The sequence below is a fragment of the Colius striatus genome, chromosome 7 (genome assembly GCF_028858725.1).
Source record: "Colius striatus isolate bColStr4 chromosome 7, bColStr4.1.hap1, whole genome shotgun sequence".
Classification (NCBI taxonomy): Eukaryota; Metazoa; Chordata; class Aves; order Coliiformes; family Coliidae; genus Colius; species Colius striatus.
This window is the reverse complement of record NC_084765.1, coordinates 24,304,822-24,317,886: the sequence shown is the minus strand read 5'-3', so window position 1 is coordinate 24,317,886 and position 13,065 is coordinate 24,304,822. Positions and strand designations below refer to the sequence as shown.

The 13,065-nt window shown below is 37.8% G+C and overlaps 1 protein-coding gene across 4 annotated transcripts in view; it reads right to left on the bottom strand.

Annotated features, from left to right (window-relative positions):
* The window catches only part of MYZAP (myocardial zonula adherens protein), a 57,107-nt gene that overhangs the window by 37,866 nt on the left and 6,176 nt on the right, over window positions 1–13,065 (bottom strand). For all 4 annotated transcript variants that reach the window (XM_061999368.1, XM_061999365.1, XM_061999366.1 and 1 more), the window contains exons 2-4: window positions 12,833–12,922; window positions 3,016–3,174; window positions 610–702 (exon numbers count right to left, since the gene is read on the bottom strand). In XM_061999368.1, the coding sequence (XP_061855352.1) occupies window positions 610–702; window positions 3,016–3,174; window positions 12,833–12,922 (342 nt within the window). The remainder of the gene's footprint in view (window positions 1–609; window positions 703–3,015; window positions 3,175–12,832; window positions 12,923–13,065) is intronic.

Here is a 13,065-nt window from a genome sequence, read left to right as displayed (position 1 = left end):
TGAAAATCAATGTTGAATGTAACGTCCACAGCAAATTTTCAGGGAGAATTTTTGGACAGAAGAACTCAGCAGTTTAATATGAAATGTACTTCTACAGACTGCAGCAGCTTTTACTGCTAAAGCAGCATGTCCGATGAAAGAGAGGTCATTGAATGACTGTTGAAAGGCTCAATTATGAACCAAAAAGGCAACTCACTTTTAGAACTGTCAAGCACTTGAACATTAAAGAATATCGATATTTTACTATAGTATTTAAACAATAAGGTTAATAAAACAAAGTCTGTTGAAATGACACCAAGTTGCAAGTTACTTCTAATTATATAACTTATTCAATTAACCTGGCAACTTACTGGTACAAACATCTCTACTAATTATCAGTACACACAGACAACATGATCAAGATCTTTCTTTTATTTCTAAGAAGCGGGCAATTCATAATTCCAAATGCAAAAGCATTTCTTCCTAGAGGGAAAAATAAAGTCACATAAAACAATGAACTGAAGTGGTTTGAGAAATTAATTCCTTTCTGCTGAAGAAAAAAACCCCATTTCTACATAACATTGGGAGGGTTTTCTCCTATGCTTTTACTACAAATGAACATGTACTTACTTTCAGTTCATTTGTAAGCTGCTGTATTTTTCGTTTCATTTCATCATATTCACCATACATTTTCTTTCTTACTTTTTCCAGAGTTGCTCTTACCTGTTGTCAGAAAAAAAAAGCCATGATCAAACTCATTGATGATGCTGTTCATACCAGCACATGATTTTTTTCCTGTCCTTCATTGTTACTTTCAGTAATTTCCATTATTAATCTACCTTTTCATCCAGAGTAATTTACTCTTAAGAACAAGAGAAAGTCTAAGTCTCAAGACTTGTCTACATAGGGATGACATGAATGTCTCTGAATAATTCTAAACTTCTCTCTACACACTTAAGCACTTGTAAATTAATAACTTAAATTATGAAGGTTAATTATTATCCATAACTCATTCTAGCCTGATAACTAAAAGAATAACATTTAATTTAAGCATATATTGTTTTATTTCTGAAAAAAAGGTATCCACAGATAGATTTAATACACCTTCATACTTTTTGGAGTGGATGTTTTTCCCTGAATATCCTTTGAAAACAAATCCTTTGGGCTTGTATCTAGCTAAACAATGTATTAGCATAAATTTACAAATGCAATTTCAAATCTGAAGAACAGAGTACTCAATTTGATTTTAGTTAAGAATCATGGATGTAAATTATAAAACCTTGCCTTCTATTCAAAGCATGTTAATGGGTTGACATGCCATTGCAATCAGGCCCAGTCAAGAGCACACCTTGTAAATACTAGTGATATGTTTGCCTACAGTCTACCTTCCAGCTACATAATCCACACTCTTTTTCTTTTTTACCCTTTTACATCTATCAAACACAGACTGATTGTTGATAGCCTAGCGCAGTGACTTTACCTTGTCTCTGCATGGCCTTCAAGGAGTAAGGAGAAAAATATTAGTAGGGCCTAACACAAGATGGGATCTTTCTAGCAGCCCTGCAGTATACCCACTCCCTCCCAGAAAAAGGGGCATTGGCTACCAAAAATATGCACAGAACAGGCAGAGGCCTACACCAAACCATGTGCACCCTTTAGAAGGAAGCTGACACCTACACTTCACTTCAGGAAAACACCCCTCACTCTCCCTATATATACATATGCACATGCATACACAATAAGTCAGCATACATGTGGCAAATGTTGAGGGCATTTATTTAAGACACCACTTCCAAAGACAAAACTTATCTGTCAAACTAAAGGTCACAAATTATCACAGCTTCCAGAAGACAGGAGAGCAAGGGCCAGTATGCCTCCTCCCATGTCCTTCCCACTTTTTCCTGAAAGAATCGGTACCCTGAATACACACGCAAGAGGTCACCTAGTCTGACATATCCCTCCATGCCACAAGCCAATTGCAAACAGAGAAGGGCAGGGAGATGGTCCTAGTCCAAGCAATCTGTGCCAGGTGCTATAAACAGGGCAGCCTGGGGAGCTGAACCCACTGCCTGACAGGTCACACACTCCCTGACACCACCCTAGCAGGGCAGACAAGTACCTAGGCAGGAAACCAGGAGCCGAGGCAGCTCACATGCCTCACCTGCACTACAGGAGTGACATACACTAACCGAGCGCAGGAACTAGAGTGGTGAATGCTAGGAGCTAACAAACTGTGAGTAATAAAGGAAAAAGAAATAAGTGCTGATAGCTATAGATCAGGCAGATGTTAAGAGCATACATAATTACAGTCTCTATACACTGCTGGCTTGACTCAGTGTTCCTCCCTTTTATATCGGCTCAGTTTGCACTTGAATCAGTGTAATATGATAACCATTGACAAAGAGCTTCCTGGGTGGTTCTGAAGGTGGATGGAAAGAGAAGGTCAAATTATTTGCCCCAGGCTAATTAGGGGGCTATTGCCAAAGCCTGAGAGCCAAGGACTCACAGGCAAAAAGATGCTGAGTTTCAAGCTCAGAAACCAACAGCATCAGAAATGGTTTTTTCAATTATGACAGACAAGCATGCACAGAGAAAGTAGTACAAAGTCATCCTTATTAGGCTGACTATTTTAAGGCTGTCCCAAAATATACCCAAGTGATTTTACTATGTCACCTAATTTAGAAGCCTTTTCAAAACTGTGAGGTTTGGGGACAGGGAAAGCAGAGGAAGAGGGTTTATCCTTTCATGAAGGCTTCAAGACAAGAACCATCAGATCTGTTCAGCAGTTTGCTTGCCCAGCTGTAGCCCAAGTCAGAAAGCATTAAAAAGCATCACTTGGCACAGAGTACTGTAGCCTAGACCGTACAGTTACTAGGTATGGAGCAGGCTTTTTCTCTAACTTCAATGTTAACAAGGCAAGGCTTTAGCTTCAGAGTAGGTTCAGATTTAAATTCAGGTGTTGGGCTAGGCATCAGTTGTCCCATGTCCACTCACAGCTCCACATTGGCAAATTTTGAAGCTGAAAGCATAACTCACTTCTTTAATGTAATTCATCTCTTCTTTCAGCTGATCAGCTGACCAGCCATAAACCACCATTTCTTTCTTATGGTTGTTGTCAGTTCGATGTACAACGCCATACACCATCCCATGGGAGAGCTTCCCTGGAGACGTGCCATTTGGTACATGATAGAGCTCCTTCAAAGTTAGAGGAAAAAAGAGAAAAGTTATTTTAAAATCAGTACTGGAATTGAAAAAAAACACCAAACCAACACTAACAAAAATACAGTAACAAGGTCAAGAGACACAGCCAACTATAGTGGAAGCGCAACAGTACCTAAGTTCCTAGTACTAACTACCTAGTCCTGAATGTTTTGGGGCCAAAATGTCAACCTTTGTGCTTTTGGGAAGATGAATGAGCAGCTTATAATTGATAGAGATTTCTAATTGTGATATAGGTACAGCTAGAGACAGCAGACTGGATTTGTGTAAGAAGTAAAAGCACGCGAGAGAAAAAGTTATCCTGGCTTATTTTAATCCACCAACATACGCTACTTTCTGAAATCTTCCAGAGCATTGGCAGCTCTCACTGTTCCCTTCAGACTCTTGCAACCACAGAATTGCTCCTCACTCCCCTAACTCCCTGATGCAGGAAATATAAAAGTTCACAAATGTAATACAAAATTACCAAAAGTTCTCAGAGAAACTTAAATTAAAACATTTTAGGCAAAGTTCCTTAAATGAAGGTCAGAAAATATCTTTTTATTGCAGGAGATAAACAAAGTACAATTTCAGTTTGCATGTAAAGTCAACTAAGGACCTTCGAAGCAATCAAACATTCATTTCAGGGGTGGACTTCTCTTACAGAAGGTGTTGAACTGACATCGTGAGAGCCAAAGCAAAGCTATGAAAATAGCATTCCTGTGAGTGTTCCAGTCTTATTAACTATTGTAGGTGGTTCAAATGTTGAAAGCAGATCTTGATAGGTAAATAGAAAGGCTGTTTCAAAGTGCCTGCATTTGTTATTTTAATGATCTGCAGAAATTGTAAAACATACTTGCAATAATTGTATGAGTGCTTTTAAGACACTCTTTGCAACAGACTCCTCTTATTCATCACATCAACACACTTAGTAAGAATTCATGCAAATAGCAAGAATCATTTCCTTCAGCACGTGAATAAGTATCTGCAAGGTCAGATGGAACCACCTGACATGACTACTCATCTAGCCTCTCTTCTAACCAGCCCAGAGAAACATCCTTCTGAAGCAATCGTCTGAACTAAGTCAGTCTCCAGAAGTACTAATTTATTTTCATTACAAAGAATTTAAACAACTAGCTTATATGAAAATGTCCACATTATGACTTTTTAAAAAGAAGGGGGGAATAATTCTTAGCTAACTTTGAATATTTGAAAACTAGGAACCTAAAACTAGTGACTATTTCTGAACAGAAAGTTAGGCACAACCTTGGAAACACAGCTGTATCGCACACAGCTTTTTAAAGGCCGGTGCTGGGGATAAATCAGATACAGGTAATTTTACTGAACTTTCTTTCTCGTGCAAGATATACCAGCATATGTGTACATTTGAGAGTATTTACTACATTAACCTTAGGATATGTTTTGGCTTCTTTTATTTTTCAGTAATGACACTCTATGAAAACTGTTTAACTTGGACATTCTTTACTAAATTAAGAGTCTAAGCAGTGTCTAAATACTCTCCTTGATACAAAACAGAGGCTGAGAGAGATTAAGCTCAACATCTTGTATCCATCTGCAGCTGCATCCTAGACAGCCTCCAGTCCTTACCATGACATACGCTGATGATAGCATCTGTGGTCTGAAGCAGTAGCACTTCCAGTTCTCAGCAGCCAAACTAACACAACTATGGTGGCGTTGTCAGATTAAATACTTCTTTAGGTAACGGGAAAAATTAACAAGAAAACCTACTTGCATTAAGATAAATGAGAAAAGCTTTATATTGTGTGCCCTCCCATATGACACTCTCACCATTGTAAATCCTACACATTTTCCTTTAGCATATCATTAACACTTCAACTTTTTTGCTGAAGATGAGGCAGTGGGGGAGCTGTATGTGCAATAGGAGGAGAGGAACAATCACAGAGCAGATACCTGATAAAGCATGTTTCAAGCAAAAAATAACAAAGCTAAAGCAATTACTTCAAAATAAGGTCTTAAAATCACTTAATGGAAAAATATTGGGTAACCAGACATACCTACACATGCTATCATTTTGCACATGCAAAGCTTCATATCTTCATAATCAGAAGTTTCATAATTATGTATTACTGGACTTTTTTGTTTTGCTGTTTGGAGAGGGACAAACAAAAACCTCACCCCTGATTTTTTGAGTAGAGAAAATACAGAAACTAGATGGGGACATGACTCAAAACTTTTTTGCATTTGTTTACTTCCAGGGTTGTACAGTTTTTTTTCATAGTTTCACTGCAGCTCCTCCCTTGCATCTGGATAAAGGGATGACATACAATTTTCCATCTTCCTGATAACTGAATGAATAATCACTTTGATTGTTTAGAGGTTACTAAGGCACCAGACATGGAATCCATAAATCCATATCCTTTACCCACAATCATTCACTTTTTATGAGATTAATATCTGAATACCAACAACAACTTTTGTGCCTCCGAAACATCAGCAGAATTGTTTAAAGTGTTGTTTGCAGAGTTCTGTATGACCAAGTTACTTAATTTTAGGGTATTACACACACATTCCTAAGGAATGCTTTGAAGGACTTTTTTTCCACTCTAAGACACACAAATTCAGACTGATGGGTTTGTAGATGGGTTTGCATGGCACTTACATATTTCACAGACAAACAGACGAAAATTCACATCATAATGGGCAGTAGATGGATGATTAAGTATGCACAATGCCAGAGGGGTTACACGTCCCTTGTAATAACGCTGAACTTGCCTCTTCTCTATATTTGCAAAAGACTCCCAAGATGCCTTTGTCACTTCTTTCAGAAAATTAAACAAAACTCCATTGTCTGTTGAGTGTTCCACTATGTGCTACTCAAAATACAGGGTATTGCCTTTACTTCTCTTTATTCCTTCCTTCATATTAAAACCCTCAGGAAAGCACCTGTTTAAAATTTCAGTACAGCTCTTGCTTGATTTAAAGCTGTGTGAACCAACAGCTATACAAAAAACTGACTAAAGTCTTTTCCTTGCTGTTCTGTTCCAGCTATGTTTACCTTCTACTTCCCTTTTCTCTGGTTGGTAACTCTTAATTTCCACTCAATGACCACTTGTTTCAGGGTTCAGCATATGCCCCAACAAAAAAAAGGTTTACCTGTTACAGTCTCCTCTTAGAGGATGTATTACAAGCAGAAAACATTGGTCAATGCAGTGCTGAGAGGTGAATGGGTTGGTTGCTTTGCTTGTTGACTATTTTTTAAACACACCTTTGCCTCTAAAGGAAGTCTTGCTGAATGGCTTTGTTAAACTGCTCCACAAACCTGCATCACTAGGTATGCATCAAGAGTTTGTCTCATCTCTTAAAGCTACTTCACCCAGAGATGGAAGGTTTTGTTAAATCACGTAACCATTGCTGTTCAAGGTCAAAATATCAGCCAGGTCCAGAATACGGGGTTACTCCCCACAGGAAGTTCTCACTCCCCACTTGTCTATGCACTTTCTGCACTGGAATAAGTGCAGTTGTTGCTCCAAATTGTGCTCAAAATCCATTCTAATGTGAGCTGCTGATCTGGAAAGGCAGACGTAGCTTAAGCAATTTGTCAATATTTCTTTGTACCTATAGTCTGCTACCTGACAGTCCCAGGAAACAGCAAGAACACATGCTGATGTACACAAATACTACAGACGAAGCACGTTCCTGGAAGCTGCTATGTTGTAGCAGCAGTCATATTGCACTTGCAGCATTCACACAGCTACTAAAGAAATGCAGACCATGTTTACATAATTAATAAATATTTAAAGCAGAAGCCTACACCCCAAGGTTGCGAAAACCTTGCTAATTGCCATCCATCCTGTTTATGTCTCTGTCCAAGGAAGTAGCACAGGTAGCACAAAACAGACAAGCAAAGACACCATAAAAACAAACCCTAACTGAATTGTTCACTGCTTTTTGTATTGGCCATAGTTTTATTTGCAGTATGTAAATAATGCTGAGAGGTGACTTGCTTCCTAATCTATCCCCATCTGGTTTTGAAATGAAAGCCAGGAACCACCATACTTTATACTTTCTCCTCTCCCCAAAACTGGAAGCAGCAGCACAGAAGAGGTATTGTATTTTGAGATACATCTAATGTAACGATTAGCACAATTCTGGATTTACTACTCACATGGCCTTAACATTTTTCTAAATCACGATCTTCAGTTTACCTACACCATCTAAAAACTCTTTTAACCAGACCTATATCAGATAAGCAAGGCTTTATCTTTTCCTCAACTGCCACGTTATAGAAGTTTCTGACCTATCTTTTGCTTGTTCACTAGTTATGCAGGATACAAAAACATTTGCCATGTTACTTAGGTTACATATTTTCTGTTCAGTAAAATGACAAACTTATAATTGACTTCAACAAGGAAGGGTCCTGTATTCTGATAAAAGCTAGCTATGTTTTAATGTTTCTTTCGTATTCCTCTACAGCCCATGAAACTCATGTTACATTTATGGACGTTTCATATATAAATAGCATTAAAATTGGGAAAATATACCAAGACATACACAGGTGTGTTCTTAAATTCGTAATATCAAATAAGAACCAGGGTTTAAACACATTCCAGTGGTATTCAGGTGCTTATTTAAAAAAAAAAAAAACAGAAGTGACAGGCATTATACAAAGTCATATCAATGAAATCTGTACACAAAACACCAATATACAACAAATACAGCAGTGTTGTGGTTTAACCACAGTCAGTAACTAACCACCACACAGCTGCTCGCTCTTTCCACCCCACCCCCAGCAATGCTGGCAAGAGAATAAGGAACATGGTAAACTTGTGGGTTGGGATAAGAACAGTTTACTAACTAAAATTAAATAAAACATTATAATAATAGTAATGAAAAGGAATATAATAAAAACAGAGAAACAAAACCCAAGAAAAAAGCCTTGCACAATGCCCCTGCTCACCACTCACTGACAGATGCCCCAGCAGCATCTACCCTCCCTGCCAATTCCCTCCAGTTTTTTATATAGGGGGCATGACGTGCTGTGGTGTAGAACAGCCCTTTGGCTAGTCCAAGTCAGTTTTCCCGGCTATGGTCCACCACAGCTGCTCATGCACTGCCAGCCCACTCACTGGCAGGGCAGGGTGAGAAGCAGAAAAGGCTTTGATGCTGTGCAAGGACTGCTCAGCAATAATCAAAACATTCCTGTGCTATCAACACTGTTTCTCAGCACAAAATCAAAACATAGCCCTGTTCCAGCTACTAGGAAAAAAAAAAACAACTCTCAGATGAAACCAGGACAAGCAGTAACCATAGAAGTTAGTGGAATTCTTTCTATAGTTTTCATGTAGTGCTGTTATTAATGAAGGTGTCACTTCATTAGTACGTATCAAAAATCAATAAATCAGTGATAGAGGCGTGGAGAAACAGTAACATCAGCAACCTGCAGCAGGTGAGCCACATTTGTTATGACACAACTTGTGCTATGCTGATAGGAGTGGGCTGGCAGCAGTAGATCGGCAGAGAAAATATGCACTGTCCTAGATTCAATATATACAACAGCCCTGTGTTCATCGCGCTCCTGTTCTCTGATCCAGGCCTAACGTTAGTTTCTGCTTGATTTTCTCCATCACATACAGGAGCAAATTCACCTTCTGGCTTCTTTACAACCTACTTTTTACTTCCTAAGCAGGGATACAAAGGCATAGCAAACTTTTTTTTCCTTCAGAAAAAAGTTTAACCTCCTGGTTATAATGCTTTAAAAACATAAGAAGATGAAAGTGTTTGAGGATATATACAGCCAAAGTACCAATTAGCATTTAAGACTAAACACGTGCCTCAAACTCTCTTAAAAGACTCAAATATAGGAAAATAGCAAAAATTTCTTGAGTGTTATTTTCATTCTCTTGTCCATATGAAAAATAAATATCTGTCTATATATATCTCCATATTATGCCCTCAAATGACTAGCTGCAGGTTCCAAGGAAACTTCCAAATTTAGCCATGGCAGTGAAGAAATGGACCTATGGATAAAAATAAACCCAGTCCCAAACAGGGACAATACAATTGTCTGGTAGCCTTTTATTATGCAAGACAAGGCAGGCTTCAGGACATGCAGATTTTGCATACAATCTGATGAGAACAATATTCCTTTGTACTTCATGGTGAAATAAACAGCCTCCCACTACTGACATCCATTGGCTATCATTAACAGAAGTAATGGAACAAAATCAGGATACTTTCAGATTCTCTCTACCTGAAGTGCTAACAACTCAAGAGAGATTTAGCAGCTGCCTGTAAAAAGCAAACAAACCAACCAATCAGCCTCTACTTGTGACTTCAGTTCTCATATGCTTCTTTCAAGGTATCATAACCTAAACATGAGTATATAAAAATCCAACCTGACACACTGGAACACAAACTCACTCCCCATAAATTTTTGAGATCAACTTCTGTGTACCATCTGCCAGCCTTTCACAAAAGATGGGGAAAGGCCATCCTAGGACAGTAATACCTGCAAAAAAAAAAATGTTGCCACAAAACTACCCAGATCCATCACTTTCTTTTAATCTCTTACACCAGTTCATTTTTATTTCATGGATATATAGCAGTAGAAAAGTCAATCTAGACATTTAATGCACTGATACAGATTTAATGAAATAACATATACATTTTCTGCTAAATTTGGACTAAAAAGCCTAAGCTAACAGCTACTAACAGAGAATCATTTAAGTTGCCAAAGGCCCTTGAGATCATTGGGTCCAATCATTAACCTAAAACTACAAAGTCCACCACTAAACCAGGTCCCTGAGCACCACTTCTATATTTCACATAACAATAAAGAATTAGTTCTGATCTGACATCAAGCTCCAAAACAGGTTACTGGGAGGATCATCACTAGCAAGAGCTTCGGTACAATTCACTACCTGATTTTGCAACTGAAATATCTCTTAATGATACTGAGCCCCAGAAAGATACAGCAAAGCAACAAGTAGTAAGCCATCACTATGTCACATTAGGACAGCTCAAAATCACCTCCTTCTAATGAAAGATTTGGAGGAGAAGATTACAACCAAATGTCACACTATGGTATATTTATAGTTTTCTGGCATTCTGTCTGACATAGCAAGGTCTCTGCTCCCTTCCCTCTACAGCAGGCAGAGAAGACACTGTCTTTCTCCAGCATTTGTCCTGCACAAATGAGAGTGCCTGACAGCCAGCCTCAGACTGCCTGATCTGCCTGAGCGCTCCAGCAAAAACGGTACAAACCCACGGATTAATCCTGCAGTTCATTTCTGTAAATAACACTAATGTATTTTAAATACCTAAAACATTTTCCACGTTCTCATTTTCTTAACACCCAGCATTTAAACACAGCACAGAATTCTAGATTCCAACAAGAGACCTGCTGTTCAATTTGATTCTTGCTCAAGTTATATTTCTTGACCAAAAATCATAAAGTTCAAGGCAGAAAACTGAGCAGTCCCTTAATTTCTCTCTATTACTCCTGTTTCCAAGGAAGGGGCACAGGGTGTGTAAGGATTATATAACATTTGTAAAACTTATTATTCTCAAGGCAGTTTAAGTAACTTCATTAACTTTGAGTCAGTTGAACATGGGTGGATCAGCAGAGGTACCTGATCAATGCTTTTAGAAGATGCTTTTTTTTATTAACTCTTGCAGTAAAAGTATCACAATATGACTAGTCAAGAGTCTTGTGCACAATGTAAGTTACTGTATAAATCAAATATGTAAAGCAACACTTTACATAGACTATAAAAATCTACAGGTAATATATTACTGTCTTGCTTTACAGACATGAGGGGAAAAAACCAGTTCACGATTGGTGGGGTTTTTTTAGCTGCTTCTATATACTACAACTACACAATCTGCATAGCTATGTTTTTAATTACACACAGACTGTAAAACATAAGTAGATGGCACAATTATTCTAATTTTTAATTGCTATGCAATTGACTGATGAGATTCCATCTAGCTCTGAAGGCTGTATGCTTTCAGAAGTCTTGAAATTGTGTAAAAAGTACTGACCTTTATAGAAAACTACTCAGAACAGACAATAACTAAATTACCAGCTCTTTGTTCTCAACTAAGAAGGAATTAATCTCTTAAAGATCACTCTGCAGTATACTGGAATGTGAGATGAGCACAATAATGCATTTATTACCTTTCATATCCTCTCCTTAACATACTCTGATATAAAACCCACTTGTTTTTACTTGTATTATGGAGCAAATATAGCTCTCATCAAATACAAGGTCTCACAGAGAAAAAAACGTTGGTCACATAAAGTCACTACAAATTGTCCAAGCCCAAATCATTCACACTTCTTTCTTATTATTACACTACTCAGCACAGTAAAGTGAGTAAGCCATGAGTCAATACCCTCCTCAAAAACAAACTTAACATTGCTCTCAGAGCAATGGGCCCATAGGCCCATATGCTTATACCAGTCTGAGGGTTTCTGCAGCCATACAAACTGACAAGAGACTGACAGACTAAGGGGTGGGGGAAGCTACTCTAAGTACTAATACAAAACACCTCTGCAGAAAATGACTTAATATTTAATGGTGGCCCCAAATTTGGTTTGCATTAAGGCCTCTTTAACCCATTCTGTAGGTAATATTTATATAACCTCAAGGACCTATTACTCTGCCAGGAGAGTGTAAGAAAAGCTGAATGTATACAAGATTCCAGCACAAGAAATATCTGAAATATCTAAAAATGAATCTTTCCTTTAACCATTTTACTTTGCATTTATTTTTATTGCTTTAAAGTGTTTGTCCTGAGTCATTTTACAGTTAGTTCTGCTTCTGACTACCACAAAGAAATTATTACAGATAAACTCTATTGTTTTGCTTCTTATCATCACAGTGCTATTCAGACATTGGGTCTGGTAAACTTATCAAACAAAAAGTTAGCTTTTGGTTTATCAAAGTGTGTGGTAAAGATTTGAAGACTGTCCAGCTTCCCTTTTTAGTCTCCATCCTTAAGACAAATTGAACATTATCCATTGCATTGAAACAGCTCTTAAAGAACAAGTTCTGCACCAGAGACACTGTAAGATGTTTTTGTGTGTGCACACTATTTGCTTCTACATTAAAAAATGTCCTTCTGAAGCATTCTACACACATAACCTTCAATCAGTTTCACTTCAGAACAATCTTCAATTCTTTATTTTGTGTTTCTTACTAGTACATCACCTGTTACTAAAATTAGCCAACCCAGCAAAAGTCTAAGTCCAATACATAATACACATCAAGGCTCAAATCTTGCATGCTCTTAAGCCTACATGAAATCCAAAATCCCCTTCAGGTGAGTATCAAGATCCTGTTTAACACAAGACCCTGCTCCTGATATCAGTTTCCTACTCTTTAATACATAAATACTAAATAATCAACTCTTAAAGGTACCTCAGTCACAAATCATCTACAATGTCTGTGCTGTTCCTCTATTACTGTCCTATTTTACATGCAGTTTTGTTATCCCCAGCTCGAAGGCTCAGGCTCAAAGCTCAAAGTTGACTTGATGCTTCCACATGTTCTCCAGTCTTCCAAGATGACTGGGCTTTGGGATCCCAAAACAGTTAATATTAGCATCTCCCGGTGGCAATATTTACTCCTTGTTGATACAGAATTTAACTTCTATTTTTAAAACTTACATTTTTCTTTCTTTCAGGTTCCTTTACTTGCTGCTCAGGCTGTGAGACTTCATCAGGTGGCACTGTCAAGCGTAACCTACAGACATTCATCTGAAAGAAAAGCAAAAAGTTTTGCTTTAAGATTAAGGTGTGATAAAAATATTTTAATAACTTTCTTTACAGAATTAATTTTACTAAAACACTCAAGTTTTAATTTACTATTTTCCACCTTCTGCCACTTAGCTGACAAAACA